At 36.2% G+C, this 16,415-nt stretch overlaps 1 protein-coding gene across 2 annotated transcripts in view; it reads right to left on the reverse strand.

The window, feature by feature from the left end:
- The window catches only part of LOC149548178 (uncharacterized), a 103,741-nt gene extending 96,776 nt beyond the window's left edge, over nt 1-6,965 (reverse strand). Inside the window, exons 1-2 of one of the 2 annotated variants that reach the window (XM_089792219.1) lie at nt 6,821-6,965; nt 6,664-6,726 (exon numbers count right to left, since the gene is read on the reverse strand). In XM_089792219.1, the coding sequence (XP_089648345.1) occupies nt 6,664-6,715 (52 nt within the window). In that variant the 5' untranslated portion in view covers nt 6,716-6,726; nt 6,821-6,965. The remainder of the gene's footprint in view (nt 1-6,663; nt 6,727-6,820) is intronic. The other variant, XM_089792221.1, reaches the window with a different exon arrangement.
- Between the last annotated feature and the right edge of the window lie 9,450 nt (nt 6,966-16,415).

The raw sequence follows: 16,415 nt of genomic DNA on the forward strand, positions 1-16,415 counted from the left end.
TAACAGTAATATTGTTTCTATAAATTTCAATCAAGCTATGATTTGAAGTAGCACCAATATATAGTGCGCTTTCTTATTTTTCAAAATCAGAATAAAGCTTTCTTCATAAAATATTGTCAATAAAAGAAAATCTTCATATTTATTTAAGTAGAAATTCCTTTTGTTATTGCTATCAAGATTCATCTATGTAGTTTTTTAAGTCAAACCCATTGACCCAAGTTTCATGAGTAGTGGTTTAGAAGAATCTCTCTCGTGAGAATGAATGGAACACAGCACTCGTTGCATCCAAATGATGCTCACAGAGGTGAAGCATTAGGACTTGAGTTCACCCATCCCAGTATTACTCCAGCACAAGCACACTTGACCACAAAGTTTCCTCTAAGGTTATGCCCACCTGCTTGCAATCCCATTTGCAAAACCTTCAACAAGATTTGTGCCTTACAAGCCATTCATTAGAAAGTCCCTTAAGCTCATCAATTGATAAGTAGAGGATATTTTCCACAACAAAAGTCTAATTATGATATTGCTATCAGAGTTCATCTCTGTAGTATTTTAATCAAACTTGTTGACCCAATTTCAAAAGTAATGGTTTACAAGAACCATCTATTGTGAGACTGAATGAAACACTTAGCACTCATTGCATCTAGGTGATGCTCACAGAGGTGAAGCACTCAAACTTCCTAGGACGTCACCCATTCCAATACTACATTTCAAGAATGCTTTTCCTCCAAGGTTGAGTGCAATTTGCTTGCAGCCCCATTTATAAAACCTTCAACGAGTGTTGTTCCTTATGAACCATTCAATAGAAATCCTCTTAAGCACATCAACTGATGAGTACGAGCTATTTTCCACAGCAATTCAAGTTGTGATATTACTATCAAGATCATCTATGTGGTTTTTGAGTCAAACTCATTGACCCAAGTTTCATGAGTAGCAGCTCACAACAACCCATCTCTCATGAGAATGAATGGATCACACTTATTGCATCTAGGTGATGCTCACAAAGGTGAAGCACCAAACTTCTTAGAAGGTAGCACATCCCAGACTACTCTAACTCAAGCAAATTTAACCATGGAGTTTCTTCCAATGTGCCTGCAAAGTGTGGGAGTTGGTGCTTCTAGTGAATTAGTGCTCATAAATATAGCGGTCAATACTTGTAGTAGGTTGGTACCTACGATCATTGTAAAAGAAAAATTTAACATATAAAGCAATTATTTGTTGTGGTTTTCTCCCGGATTAGGTTTCCACGTAAATCATTGTGTTCATGTGCATAATTGTCTATTTTAGTTATTAAGAATATTGTGGTGATTAAAGTTTTAATTAAGTTGTCATTATACCGATATATAATTGTGTGACTAACGTCCCCCGCCCCGAACCCCATTCTCCTAACAATTGTGTGCTCTTCAACTCTAAGTGACACATTGAGAAAAGTTGAGGATTCTAGTTGTGGGAAAAATCCAAGTGCTAGTACTACTATCTACTTTCTAATCAACCTATGGATGACTTCAATTTTCTGGCTAAATGTGAATTGAATGACTTTACCAACAAAGAAGTTGAGAGCTTAATGGTGTGGTTGGTTGGAAAATATGATTTGATCATAGGAGATGTCTCTTTAGTTACTAGCCTACTCATATCTCCTATATTTTCAGTAGGTTTTTAGATTGATTGTTGTTTCCCTTACATTATTTGTTGGTTTTGGAGGCATATTTTCTTAATCAGATGGTTCTTAAGCCTTAGCGGTCTATAGGGCAGTTTGTTGTGAGTGTACTTCCAAACACAATTTATTTATTTGTTGCTTCCTCTTTGATATGTAGCAGTCACTATAGACACTACATGAAGATGATGTGCATTATTAAGGATGGTGTTTCATTGATTGCAACAGTTTGGGTGTGTTGTTGTGCTCAGAACTCTTACTTTAACATTAGGAGGTCAAGTGTCAATGTTATGATTTTAGTTGGCAACCACAAAGAGATTCCCTAGTTGGTAGATTGCAGAGTTGTGATGATGATTCATTTGCTTCATTTTTGGGATGTTATTAAGGGATATCTTGGATTCTACTCTTAATGGCAAAGCAAATTCTTTTCTCTATTGCCCAGGATCGTGACTGGTAATAAATTAGTTGAGGTGGTTTTCACTTAGAGGCCTAGGCAAGATATATTGCATGGCATTGAATTCAACCCTTTCAGGTTTTCAGTATGGGTGTTGATGATGATCACTTTTCATGGTGTCCTGGGAAGAGAGTGCACTTTGAACATGTTGATTTGCTAGTTGTGATCAGAGTGGTGCAGCGTTAGCATGGCAGTTCCTTTATGAAATTGATATGGAATCTTGGGATCACTTGGGTTTGCAGTTTAGCAGTTGAGGATGAGGAAGCCAATGATGATGTAATAGAGTTTACTCCTTTGGCTTTCTAGTTTAGTTTTTTTAACAGCAGTTTCCTGAGGAGTTGATAGACTTAGTGCACTATATGATTTCAAGAGGTTTTCAAGAGATCACCTGTTCGGGTACCTTGTAGGATAGTATTTTCATAAGATGGTACTACAAATTTCTTGGGTTGACTTGGGACCCTGAGATCATTTTTGGCTACATTCTTGATCAGTTTGATCTTTATGGAATCGCTTTGATATTGCTTAAGGGCAAGCAATTTTGGGAAGAGTGGATTGTAATGTCCCATTTCCAGTATACCCAACATGATGTTGGTGTTAGTCTATTTCTCTATGGTCATGTAGGCTAACTAGGCCATAAAGGTACTTAGAGGCCATTTGGCCTAGGCAATTTTGGTTGCAATTCATTCCAAGGTGATTTGAGGCAGTTTCGGACATACTATTTATAGTAAGTCATTCTAGACATCACTAGACATCCAATGGCAGTGAAATGTCGAAGGTAATAGTTTAAAATCGACAAGAAGTTTTATTTAGCATTGATATAATTTTGTTTGTGCATTAATAAGGTTACTTAATAAAGTTAAATTTAATTATTTAACCTTTTTTTTTAATGGAGGTTCAACATTTTTCACCTAGCCTTTTTGGTTAAGAACCAAGGATTGAAGGGTAGCCATTCCACCAAATTTGCCCAGGGCATGATCCTGGCCTTGTCCCTTTTAGATGTCAGGGGTCTTGCACTAAGCAAGACTTGATCCCTGGTGGGCTCTTTATGAGCCTTTCAACTTCACCAATAGACCAAGGGCCCTTTCACAATTATTTAACTTTAATAATCCATTGTCTATAATTTATTAATTTGCAAAAACTATTTAAATTAGAAGGTCCACAAAAGCAGCCATGATAAAATAGAGGCCGAAAAAGCAGCTGCAAGAAAATAGAGATGAAAAGGCAAAAATTCCAGAAATTATAGGAAAGTGCAAAAAAGTGATTTTGTTTATCCCACATTGTCAATGTGTGTGTTTGAGTTCTTCGAAAGTGTTAAAAGAGATTGAAGAGCTCTCTTTTAGCATGCTTGGTGAATATATGAATTTGGCGAATTTGAGGAGATGTTCTCTCCAAGGCTTGGAGGATGAAATCCCTCTATGCTAACATTGTTCTCGCTGTTGTTAAGACACAATCAAAAGAACTGGAGTTCGAATTTGCAAAGTAGAATCTTATTGATATTTCTTCCTGTTTCTGAGATTAGAGTTGCCAGGCAAGACACAATTTGGAATAAGGGTTTGTGTTGTAGCTTGATTCAAATGAACTTGAAAGGTTGTTAGTAATCTGCTGGAATCAACTGCTGTGTTTAAATTATTAAATTGAAAGTGGGGCTGGCTGTACATAACTGAAAGATGTATTACCAAAGTCATACCATTTATAGTATTATTTCTGGCCGTATCAGCCTGAAGTCATTTTGAAGAAGGCTGATAAGGCTAAGTCTGGCTGTGCAGCCATAGCACACGGTATAATCTGTTATCTAATCACCTACAGTAATTTGCCTTAGTCTGAAAATACCTGGGACAGAGCTGTTAAGGACTGGTAATGCTAATGTAGGAACCATACAGGTCTAGAGGTTGCTGATGGGTTCCGTACTGGGCTGATAACAGTGCTATATGCTGGAGGTGTGCAGACTTAGACTGTCAACATTGTTAAAAATCTGAGACAGCGAAATGGGGTATGCAAAGTATTGTATTTGTGTTTAATCGTTAATGTATAAGGAAAATATAATGTTATCTACTATGTAATGCATTGTAATAACTCCATTAAAGCAAACATGGACGTACATAGAGTTTCCAGTATTAAGGTCTGATTTCAAATAAATATATATGTATGTTGAGTTGGTTTCAATAGTGCAATTTGTAGTTGCATGCAATATACATTCTCAAAGTATAAGCTCGGTGCTAAATCAATTCAGAACTTAGTTGTCAGCTTGTAAGCAAATTGTTTGATAAAATTACAGTCACTGAAAACTACAAAATAATTAGACAAGCAAAAGGGGACCTTTACATAAGTGTGGTGTATGCTCTATACAGGGGAGGCTGTTTTAGATTTAAAATGTATTGCTGTTTTCTTTCCTTCTTGCAAGGATTGCCTAAGGTTTTGGAAGATGATAATACTTTGTTAGGACCTATTTGCTGAGTTTGATATATTGTCTTGTGAGAGACATGTTTTAACTATGAAATATTATGTTCTAAACTGTCATGTTTGTAAGGAAATGTCACTTATTATGTAGCCTAACTTTCAAAATTACAATTGGAAGTAAGTACAAGTGCAGTTTAGATATTAAGGAGTTTGTTATTCAAAACCTAATTATTCCTTGATATCAAGGGAAGGGTAACATATACCATGGGTGCACTTCCATATAACAACCTATCATGTGAATTGTTGTGAGATACTCATTTTACCATGACTTAAGGGATAAGTCAATAATTCAAAAACTTGAAATGGGATCTAAAGGATGTAAACTTGCATATTCGTAAGATCTTAATCCAATGGTGATAGTAATTCAATGAATGATGTTGTTGATCAAGGCAGTTTACACTTTCACAAGAACAACATGGCAACGTTTATTTTTAAAAGTAAAATGCAGTTTGATATAGATTAATCATTTGGACATACCTAATAGTGATGCAAATTTAAATATTAAACCAATAAAGCAAGCAAATATTAAATCATGATTAGATAAACAAGTGCTTCAAGAAGAGTCTGAAGTGTTAAGAAAAGTAAAGAATTCAATGCTACATGAAGGGTTAGTGCATAACCTAATGTAATCAAAGTTCAATGATGATTAAGCAATTTGAAGCATTATGATACAACTCAACCAAAATATGGTGGGAATGTTATGTCTACATGCCTCAAGATGGTTAGATCTGATCAAGTAACACTTAGATGCACCATAGAGGAACGTCAGCATACTGACAAATCTTAACAAGTCCTACAGCCACTCAAGATTCACGATTATCATGTAACACTTAGTTCATGAAAACTAGTGATGATGTGACACTTGTTTCATGAGTGTTTAGTGTACCCCAATCAAGTGACACATGATGCAATGCAAATTGATACAGTTGGCCAAGTGCAATTTGACCATGCATTAAAAATGAGTCAGTCAAGTAACACTTGGCACCTGCATGAGTTTCAATTGATCAAGTAACACTTGATAATTGTGCAACTTCAATGCAATAAGTTAACTAACTTGGTATATGATGTATTGACTTTCACAAACTAGGGTCAGCTCTATATTCTAGCCATTATTAGAGATACGAGCAACACCCCGAAGTAAGTACAATTTTAATTAAATCTGTTTTCTGTGGGTGTGCGTAATTATCTTCTGAAATTCATTCGAGGTGAACTTGATATGTGAAATGTATGTAGCATGTGCTTTAACTACAGATCTGACCTTTGAAAAAACTTGTAGGTCTGAATTTAGAGGTTATTGCAACTATCAGTTAAACTATCTTAGAAAACAATCTAGCTTCCTGTTAATCCTTTCTTAGACACATACTTATAACATGATGTTAGTAGCAGGTGGTAAGGCAAATGGAGTTGATTGGAGGTTGGAGCCATAAATAGGTGAGCCTTACTTCCGATGGAATGATGAAACCGAATGTAAAATGTCATTTATCATAAAATCTCCTCGATAAGTTTGGTGGTCCCGGACATTCTTCTCGGCACCATTCTCCAACTGACAAAATTCGTGATTTTGAATATTTTTTATCCTCATTTATGATATAGCAGATTAAGTTCTCAAATTGACATTCGCGTTAGCCGATATTCTTGATTTTGAATTTAGTTCCAATTTTGCTGAGGTAAATTTGTTTCGGAAACTTTTCACTGGTTTGCCTTCCTTCCCCGTCAATTTTTTGGGTGGTTTAGGGTTCCTAGATAGTGTCTCATGTATCCTATATATCCCACAAGAAAAAAGTAATTAAGGTTGGTTCTTCCTGAAAATTAGTTGATCCTACCATCAGTTTGTGGCCAAAACGTAAGCTCTCAAACAATGAAAAACATTCTTATTTGTCACAACAGAGTCATGAAGTACTCTTAAATCATTCCTACTTGTCACAAAAGTCTTGGTCCTTGGAACATTGTACAAACCAGGGAAAACAATTCTGCCAAAAATTATCCTTCCTTTCTCAACACTCAGTTATAAGAATTCATTTCAATAAATGCTTAGTTGTGTTACTTTTGCAGCCTATTTCAGGAATATGAAAATAACATATAGTGAAAGAGAACAAACCTGTGGCTCGCGTTGAATGTAAGAGACGCTTCGATGCTGAATGTGGGCTCATGCAAAAGTGGCCTGAAAAATAATAAGATATGTTTAGAATGCCGGGCCCTGCTTTGCCTTTATCCGAAATGATCCTCTGCAATTTTGTTTGATATTTTCAACTTACCAGGGAATGCCACCGTTACTTCAAAAAGAAATCCTGGCGACCTTGCCAGCTTGAGATTGGGACTCCGTGGAAGTAGTTTTCCACATATTCATGAGGATGACAATCAGAGTTTATAGATTTAATTATTTTACATTTATTTAATAATTAGTATTTTAGATTAATGGCTAATGATGAACCATTAGAATGACAGAAATGAGAGTTGACTTAAAGAAGAAGAAAGAAATTAAACTGTTATTAAAAATTAGTATAATTAAAGTTAATGATGTCAATTGTAAAAATACTATTATGTAATTGTTGAAACTAATAGCAATATGATAGAATTCATAAATCAATATGCTAATATAAAAAGTTGGATAAGAAAATTAAGTATGTATAAAATGTTGGTGTAATTTAGGTTGGACAAATGTTCCTAAGTGATAACTTCAAATTCAAATAGGTCAACTAGATCTTCATAACGTTTTCTATATATGTTGTGGTGTCGTAAATTGTATTCTCATACATTTGCATGCTTACCTAACCCTTGATTTTGTGTTACTTGATTTCGTGTTGCTTGATTTGACTAATCTTGCTCATCTAAAGGCCTAACATTGCTAGCCTAACACCTTTCTAGTTCCCTTTGCCTCTAATCCGACCTCTACCACTAGATTGGGGCACCTATCACCTTAGTTTCAAGTAACTATGGTGTGTGCCATGTAATCCCCTAATTTTGGTGGAGTAAACTATGTGCCCCTATTGTTAAATAATTAAATTAAGTGAATGCTAGACTTGATTATGCATAAAAATCTATTTTGCATAATTAAATCATCAAATAATTTGCAAATCAATTTAAATCCATAGTTTGATCACCTAAACTTATTTCGCATTTAATTAAAAGAACATCCACCTTTTAATTAAATAAAGTCCCCACTTAAATGTGAACATATAAGTCAAATTTTTGAAATTAAAAATAAAAGAAATTAAACTACACTTAAAGTGCACATACCTTTTAGAAACTTCTAAAACCAAGAGCACATGGCTTAAGAACGTGTTGCCCAGTTATAAAATTGTTTCAATTTTATAGGCCATTATTAATTTTTGAAAATTGCCTAGTTTTATGCTTTAAATTGGCCATTTTATCTTTGAATTTTTGAGTTTCTAAAAATTTCATGTCTTCGGCCCGTTCTAGGCTCCGCACAGCACTTGAAATTTTTAAAATCCGACTTCGGAGCCTTAAGTTATTAAAGGTTAATGATAATGTTCAAAAATGTGTTTTTCTTAACCTCTCAAAAGGTTAATGATAACATTCAAAAACACGTTTTTCTTAACCTCTCAAAAGGTTAATGATAACCCCCAAAAAGGTGTTTTTCTTAACCTCTCAAAAGGTTAATGATAGCCATCAAAAACACGTTTTTCTTAACCTCTATAAGGTAGTTATTAACTTGTTTAAAATTCTTCCATGAGAAGTCAGATATGTAAATGGGAGCTCGAGTTTATGAAAGAATTGGATTGGAACATAAAATAACCTGACCCTGTGCAAATTGCCCTCTTCACCAAGTGCAGGAAAAGAACATTTTTAAAGAAGCAATCAAAGTGCAGTTTATGGACCAACCTCACGCTACAGGTTTGAAAAGTTGACACAGCTTAGCAGCAACCTCTACAACATCATTGTAATTCAATACCTTCACCTTTGTGACAGAAACAAATGCCCAAAAACTTTGGAGCACATCACCAATACAAGCAAACACAAGGGAGCCATAACAGGTTGCGTTGGTTGGACTTGAAGCAAACTGAGACCCACAATTATGGCGAGCCTCCCATTTACATGCTTTGAAATGTCCATCGGGTAGGCTGATGAAATTAAGCTGTGTGATACCCAAATAAATGTTGTAGGCCTACGGGATATTACCCACCTCACATCATGCATTTAAATTGTTGTAGATACGTTTAATCAGTGTCACATACATAAGAGGCAAGATATTGGAAAAGTCACAATTTTGCAATGAATGAGTCTGAGCTCTGCTTTAATCGCTGGATGACCATAGGTTGCATGCTTGTGCATTCAACATAAGGAAGACATTCCCTATTGAGAAGACGTGTTTTCCAAAGGTTTGATCAATCGCCCAATCTCAGCCTTGAGGGCACCGACAGAGAAGGTCTCTTAAGAGTTCTTGTGGAAAAATGCTCATATTTACTGATTACGGTTGGTGCAAGGCACATGTTTGACAGATTAACCTTCAACCTGTGGCCCTTCTTCACAATGGAAAATGTTTTAAAATTTCATAAGCCGGATGATATAAAGCTACCAGCATTGTTATGGTTAAAAAGCGATATATATATATATATATATATATATATATATATATATATATATACACACACACTATAAGAAATATCACCATAATCATATAAGTGTGTAAAGAGAAATCTCTGTTCCTTTCTACGTAAGCAGGTGCACCTGCAATATAAATGGATGAAACAAGTCAATCAAGGGTAATGTACGACAAGTATTTGAAAGAATGTCTCATGAAAATGGGATTCTGTGATCATTGTTAGATCGGACTGGACTCATAAACAAGAGGCAAACTATAAAGATTCTGGTAGCCAATGGGGATTCCTTGAAAGGTGAGAATAGCAAGATCACAAAAGACATCGTGTGGCTTCTCTGGCGCGATTGTGCATACACAAGCATACCCCAACCGGAGTCTTTTGATAATGTGAGAATTATGCATGTTATTGGGTCCTTCAATAAAATATGGACTAGTAAAGTAAAGCAACCGATACAGTTGAGGGAGCTGGTTATTTTAGGTAGCATCAGAATGTTTTCAAAATCTTTAGGGCAGTTGCACCAGCTACAAAATATTATGGTGGATGGATGTCTTAACACAAGCTTAGAAGCTTTGCCAAAAGAGTTTTGTAATCTTCAATCATTGAGAACTTCTTACAAGCAGGAATTCCAACAATATATTCTTATCATCAAATAAAAAGGTACACCAAAAGTTTTGCAATTAAACTTGGTCAAGGAGGCTTTGGTATAGTTTTCAAAGGTGAGCTTACCAATGGATGTACGATTGCCGTTAAGACACTTGATAAATCTAAACAAAGTCAAATTCAATTTTTGAATGAAGTGGCTGCCATTGGAAGGATCCACCACTTACATCTTGTCTGACTCCAAGGGTATTGCTTGGAAGGGTCTAAAAGAGCTTTGATTTATGAATTCATCATCAAAGGTTCTCTTGAAAAATATATCCATGAAGATGATCAAAATGTAGTGAATTGGAAACAATTGCACTCCAGTGCAATGGGTACAGCTTGTGGGATTGCATATCTACATGAAGAATGTCGAAATAGGATATTGCATTGTGACATAAAACCTCATAATGTATTGCTAGATGTCAATTTCTCCCCAAAGGTTGCAGATTTTGGTCTGGCAAAATTAATAGATAAAGAAGAAAGCCATGTTTCTCTAACAAGCACTAGAGGAACTCCTAGCTACGTGGCTCTAGAGATGTGGTCTAGAAGCAATGGACCCATGACTGACAGATTAGATGTCTACAGCTATGGTATGTTGCTCATGGAAATGGTGGGTGGAAGAGAGAATTTTGATATTAGAGCAAGCAGATCCAGCAAATTTTACTATCCAGAATGGGCGTTCAAACAAATTGATATGATAATGACTCATCAAAATCAGTCCCAAAAGATTGAAAATTATATAATCTATATCAACAGGAAGATAAGGTTGTAGTATCACTATCAAGACTACAGTCAATGCATGAGCAATTAATGTTGTGAATGATTGTTTCTTTAACAAACTTGGCGATGATCATGAAGAAGAGTTTGTATTAAGTAACACAACAAGTCAATGATTCGACCATTTGAAGACATGTTCCAAGCTATACATTTCAATTATTAGTCATTGTTATTTGAGGTTAATTTTGTTGAGATTAATTAACCTCACCCAAATCACGAATTTGGGAGGTGGTTATTAACCACGAAGAGGTAGTTATTAACCTCTTTGTCTATATAAGGACACCTTTTGGCTTTGTAAAGGGGACTTTTTTTTGGGTTTTAAAAATAAGGGAACACTATGCTGAAATTTTGATTGAGAGATAAATTTTGGAAAGTATGTACACTTTTTATCTCTAAAATTGAAAATCTCTTTTGTCTTCTTGGTGCAAGGAAATGAAATGAGATGTGCTTTGTTTTCCTTATATTGAAATCAAAATTGTTATGCGTTGTAGTAGACATTTTCATGGTACTATGCGAGTGTTTATGATGATAATGAATGTTCTTGATAATACTGGTTGCTTTCAAGTGTAGTCCTTGATCACCCTTGTTATCAATCTTGTTTACCGAAGAAGGTCATGAGGGCGTGTGGTGCATTCGTCTTGGATGACTTTCTCTTGAACTTTGAAGTTTTAAATTCTTTATTTGAAAATCCTTAAAAAATTATATCATATGAGGGAGCTGCCCCTCTAAACGCAGAGGAAGGCCGCATACCAAGGGCCTCTCCAATTTTTGTGAACGGTTTGCCACACACTCTGTTGGGCAAATTCTATTGTGACAAATCTGTTTACCAACAAATTTTTGGCGACTCCGCTGGGGAGACTAAACAAGAAAGATTGACAGTCGCCTGTAATGAAGCACAATGGTGCTTCCACATGAGAACATTTTTCCTATTCTCCAACCGAACCTCGGCTTTCAAGACACCAAGAAGATATCATCTCAGACTTGAACACTCTAGCCTGGAGGTGTATACGAAGTGCACATCAATATCATCAAGTAAATCAAGTTCTTGAAGAAGAAGAAGAGTTCAGGGAAATCTTGCGAAGAGCTCCAATTGGTCAGAATGTTGTAGTTGTTGAAATAATAGTAGTCATTCCAAGAAGAAATAGGCAGAATCTTGGTCATATTCAAGGGCAAATAAATAACAACTACTAAGCTGGCTGATAAACCATACACTCGGGTAGACAGACAAAAGGGTTTGGTAGACGAAGATTTTGAAGCCCTTCAAAAGTTAGATTTTAAGCCAGTTACTCCTAAGAAGAAGAAAAAGGTCAAGTTTGTTAATAGGTCTTCTTCACCAACTAAGGCTATTGTTTCTCCTGCGGCCTTTCAAGCTTTGATTCTGCCAGGTACTCTTGTACCTTTAGCTATAAATTTGCAGCCCTTGAATATCATTCTTCCGACTATGGCACATCAAGCACCGCAGCCACCATTCCCATGGGGAGCTACTATTGGTCCTTTAGATTTAGGGAACCAACTATATGACATGCCCGTTGGTTCTCGAAAAATTCTTCCCAAGTTTTCTGGTGATAGAAAAGTCACTACTGATCAGCATATAAGTGCATTCTTTATAGCAAGCGGTGTTCTTGCAATTCAACATGAAGATGTTTCGGTCTGTCTTTTTGTTGAAACACTCACTGAAGTCGTAGCTGAATGGTTTGGACAGCTACCAGCTGGCTCAATTACTTCATGGGTAACCTTGATTCAAGCTTTCGAGAGGAGATTTAAAATTGTTGAAGATGAACATTTGCTCCTTTCTCAGTTGACTTCAATGAAGAAAGAAATTCATGAGCCAATGCGAGAATTCATTGCTCGTTTTAATCAGACAGTGAATCGAATTCCTGTCAACAAAAGACCCACTGAAGAATATCAAATGACTTTCTTCATCAATGCTCAACCTTCTGATGTAAGCTTTTAACTACGAAGGGCAAGACCTCCTAATCTAGCGGCTACGCAAACCTTGGCTATCGAAGTGGAGGACGACTTAGTTCAGGAAAGTGGAGTTGTAATCTACAAAAGGGAAAAGGTCAACAAGCTCATGTCGCTACCACAAATCCTTTATATCAGAAATTGGCTAATGATCTGTTACAACTCAAAAACTAGTTGCACTATAATCCTCCACCTTTGTATCAAGATATTCCAAGGAGGAATTATATGCCATATCAGCAAAATAGACAAACTAAATGGCTACCCCAATCAACACCAAGATTAGCCATCGAACATCCCTCACATCTGGTAAACAGGCTGTTATGTGTGATTTTCACCTAACAACAGACCATGATGGTGCAAACTGTCCTAAGGTGGCTAGATTCATGCAAATGCATTTGACTTCGGAGAAGATAGAAGAATATGTGGCTCCTGAAGATGTAACAGAACCCACTGTTGGGACCTCTTCTATTAACTTTCTAGAATATGAATCTGATGATGACAAAGCCGAAGATATTAATAATCACTCTTGCAATGTGGCTACACCAAGTTGGAGACAAAGATTGGAACGAAAGTGGAGTAAGCAAGCAAAAGAAAAAGCTTCTAATGAGACTGCTAAGAGGATTCTATCTCGCAAGCATACTCCGGAAGAGCCTTCACAAGTGAAGGAGACAAATAAGGGTAAATCCCCTCCCATCATTGAAGACTCTTTTGATTTTATTGATCACTGTAAGAAGACCAAAGTACAAATTTCTTAGTTGGACTACCTAAAGGCAAACCCTCATCAATTAGAAAAGTTGATTCAATGTGTTAGTAAAGGAGAAGGATCGCCTAAGATCACTATCAACCATGAATCAGGAATTTTTTTGGAAGCGGAAGATAATTTGGAAGGTCCCATGACTAAGAAAGAATCTTTTGTTGCAGCGTCTTTGTCAGACAAACTTGAGCCTTTCTATGTTTCTCTTTATATAGCTGGATGCAAGTTAAGCAATTGTATCATTGATTTGGGTGCATCTGATAATGTCATGCATTCGAAGGTAGCACATGCCTTGGGTCTCTCTCTGAATAAACCTTCTAGAAAAGTGTATTCTATGGAGGCAAAACAAGTCCCACTGGTTGGCCAGTTGAAAGATGCTCAAGTAGCACTTGCAGCACATCCTGAGAAGAAGTTAAAACTGAGTATCCTGGTTGCTGATATTCCTACCAGTTATGGGATGCTTTTGAGCAGAAGTTTTTGCAAAGATCTTGGTGTGAAATCAAGATGGACATGTCTCATGCCCTTATCCTGATTGGAAATAAAAAGGTTAAGCTTAATCCTGAACCTAAAGCTAAATATACGGTCTTGAAATCAGATGATCCAAGAGCTGAAATATTGTATGTTGATACTAGGCATGGAATGTATATGATGACGTCCATTGAAGAAGATGTGACTGAGCCTCTCATGCTTGATATAACCAATGAGTTATGGTCAATGGAGTTTGATGGAAGTTCTTCTTCTTCTGGTTTAGGTGCTGGGATAGTGTTGATATCACCCAAAGGAGAGAAATTTCCAAAAGCTTATAAGTTAGCTTTTGAAACCACCAATAATACCGCAGAATATGAAGCCCTTTTACTTGGTCTCGAGTATGCAAAAGAAAAGGGAATCAAGCAACTCAGGGTATATGGAGATGCAAAATTAATTGTCAACCATGTGCGGAGACAGTATCAAACAAAGAATGTGAAACTGAAAGCATATAGAAATAGAGTGTGGGATGAGATTGAGCATTTCGATGCTTTTTCTTTATATGCTATCCCTCGTGAACAAAATTCTAAAGCAGATTGTCTTGCAGTCTCTATATCTCTACTTATTCCTCACCCTGAGTTCAATAGAGATGTTTACATAGTAGAGATGATTCATAGACACAGTGTGCCTGATAATGATTGACACTGGAAAGTTTTTGATAATGATGGGAAAATCATTACATTTCTTGAGGGAAGGCCTCCATTTTCAGACCTGAAATTTGAACGATCATATAATCATAATGGAAAATCAGGAGATGATCCTGAGGTTATTCAATTGGAAGGTAATGTTATCTTGAGAGGATTAGTTGCCCTAGAGAGTCTTTTTGATAAAGAAGACAAAAGGAAATATAAAGTTGAAGATACTAAGCCTTCTAATTGTTTGAGTTATAAGAAAGTAAATATTGGCTCTGAGGAAAATCCAAAGATGGTCCTAATAGGGAAAGATTTGACATCTCAAGAGAAAGAAGAATTCAAAAAGTTGTTGAAAGCCTACCAAGACATTTTTGCTTGGGGTTATGAAGATCTAAAGGAATGCATGAATGGGAAATTTAAACATCAAATTCCTTTGAAACCTGGTTCAACTCCCTTCTGGCAAAAGCAAAGGCAATTCAATCCCAAGGTAGCTGACGCTATTTTCAATGAAGTTGATAAGATGCTTAAAGCAAAAATTATCTACCCCATTCACCATTCCACATGGGTAGCTAATATCATTCCTTTCAGGAAGAAGAATGGTGAGATAAGAATATGTGTTGACTTTCGTAATTTGAATCAGGCATCACTTAAGGATAATTATGGACTCCTTGTCATGGATCATATTTTGCAGTTGGTATCTGGCTCAGAACTCATGTCAATGCTAGATGGCTTCTTCGGTTATAATTAGATCACTGTCGCATCGGAAGACCAACATAAAACAACTTTTACCACTCTATGGGGTACGTTTACCTATAATCGTATGCCTTTTGGTTTGATAAATGTCGGTGCCACCTTTCAAAGGGCAATGGATCATTCATTTGAGGATTTCAAGAATAAAATTATTGTGATGTACCTTGATGATCTTATAGTGTTTTCAAAACAAAGAAGAGATCATGTGCATCATCTAGAAGCCATCTTACATCGATGTCGAACTCAAGGCATCTCACTGAATCCCAAGAAGTCTATATTTGGGGTGACAGAAGGTAAACTACTGGGCCATATTGTCTCTAAAGAGGGTATTCGAATAGATCCTAAATGAGTGAAAGCTATCCAACAGTTGTCACTTCCCATGAGTAAACCAGGAGTTAGGTCTTTCTTTGGGCAGATAAACTTCATAAGGAGGTTTGTACCAAACTTCTCTGAGATTACAAAGTCAATTGTGGATATGATGAAAGGGAATACAAATTATAAGTGGACAAAGGAAGGTAAAACTTCTTTTAAACAAATAAAATTTGCAATTGCTAATGCTCCTACCCTTTCTTATCTAGATTTTTCTAAAGATTTTCATTTGTATTGCTATGCATCTGAGAACACTTTATCTGCTATACTTACACAACCCGACAAAGACAATACCGAGGCCCCAAATAGCATTCATGAGTATCCCCCTTAAGAAACATGAATTGAAATACTCTTTGATCAAGAAGAATGCTTATGCTCTAGTCAAAGCAGTGAAACAATTCAGGTTTTACATCAAGAACTCTCACACCAAGGTGTTTGTTCCTGATTCAGCAGTGAAGACTATTCTAACACAACAAGAAATTGGTTTGAATAAAAGGGCCTCTTGGATAGCTAAAGTACAAGAATACGATCTTGATATCAAACCTACAAAGCTTGTCAGAGGGAAAGGTTTGTGTAAGGCAATTGTAGAAGGATCTTCTAAAGGTGAAGAAGAGACAGAGGAAGAAATGCCTTTAGTTTTATCCATTAGCAATGTTGATGACTGGTTTTCAAATATTGCCTATTTTCTGACATATGGAGAATGTCCTGCTCATTTATCACCTAAAGAGAAGAGGACCTTGAAATTGAAATTTGCGAAGTATGTTCTCTAGGGTGATTCTTTATACAAGAAAGGGATAGACGGTACATTTCTAAGGTGTGTAGATTTCGAACAAAGAAAGGAGTTGCTTCAATTGTTCCATAATGAAGCATGTGG

This window comes from Cupressus sempervirens, chromosome 7 (assembly GCF_028749045.1).
Source record: "Cupressus sempervirens isolate cs-2001-9-10 chromosome 7, ASM2874904v1, whole genome shotgun sequence".
Taxonomy (NCBI): domain Eukaryota; kingdom Viridiplantae; phylum Streptophyta; class Pinopsida; order Cupressales; family Cupressaceae; genus Cupressus; species Cupressus sempervirens.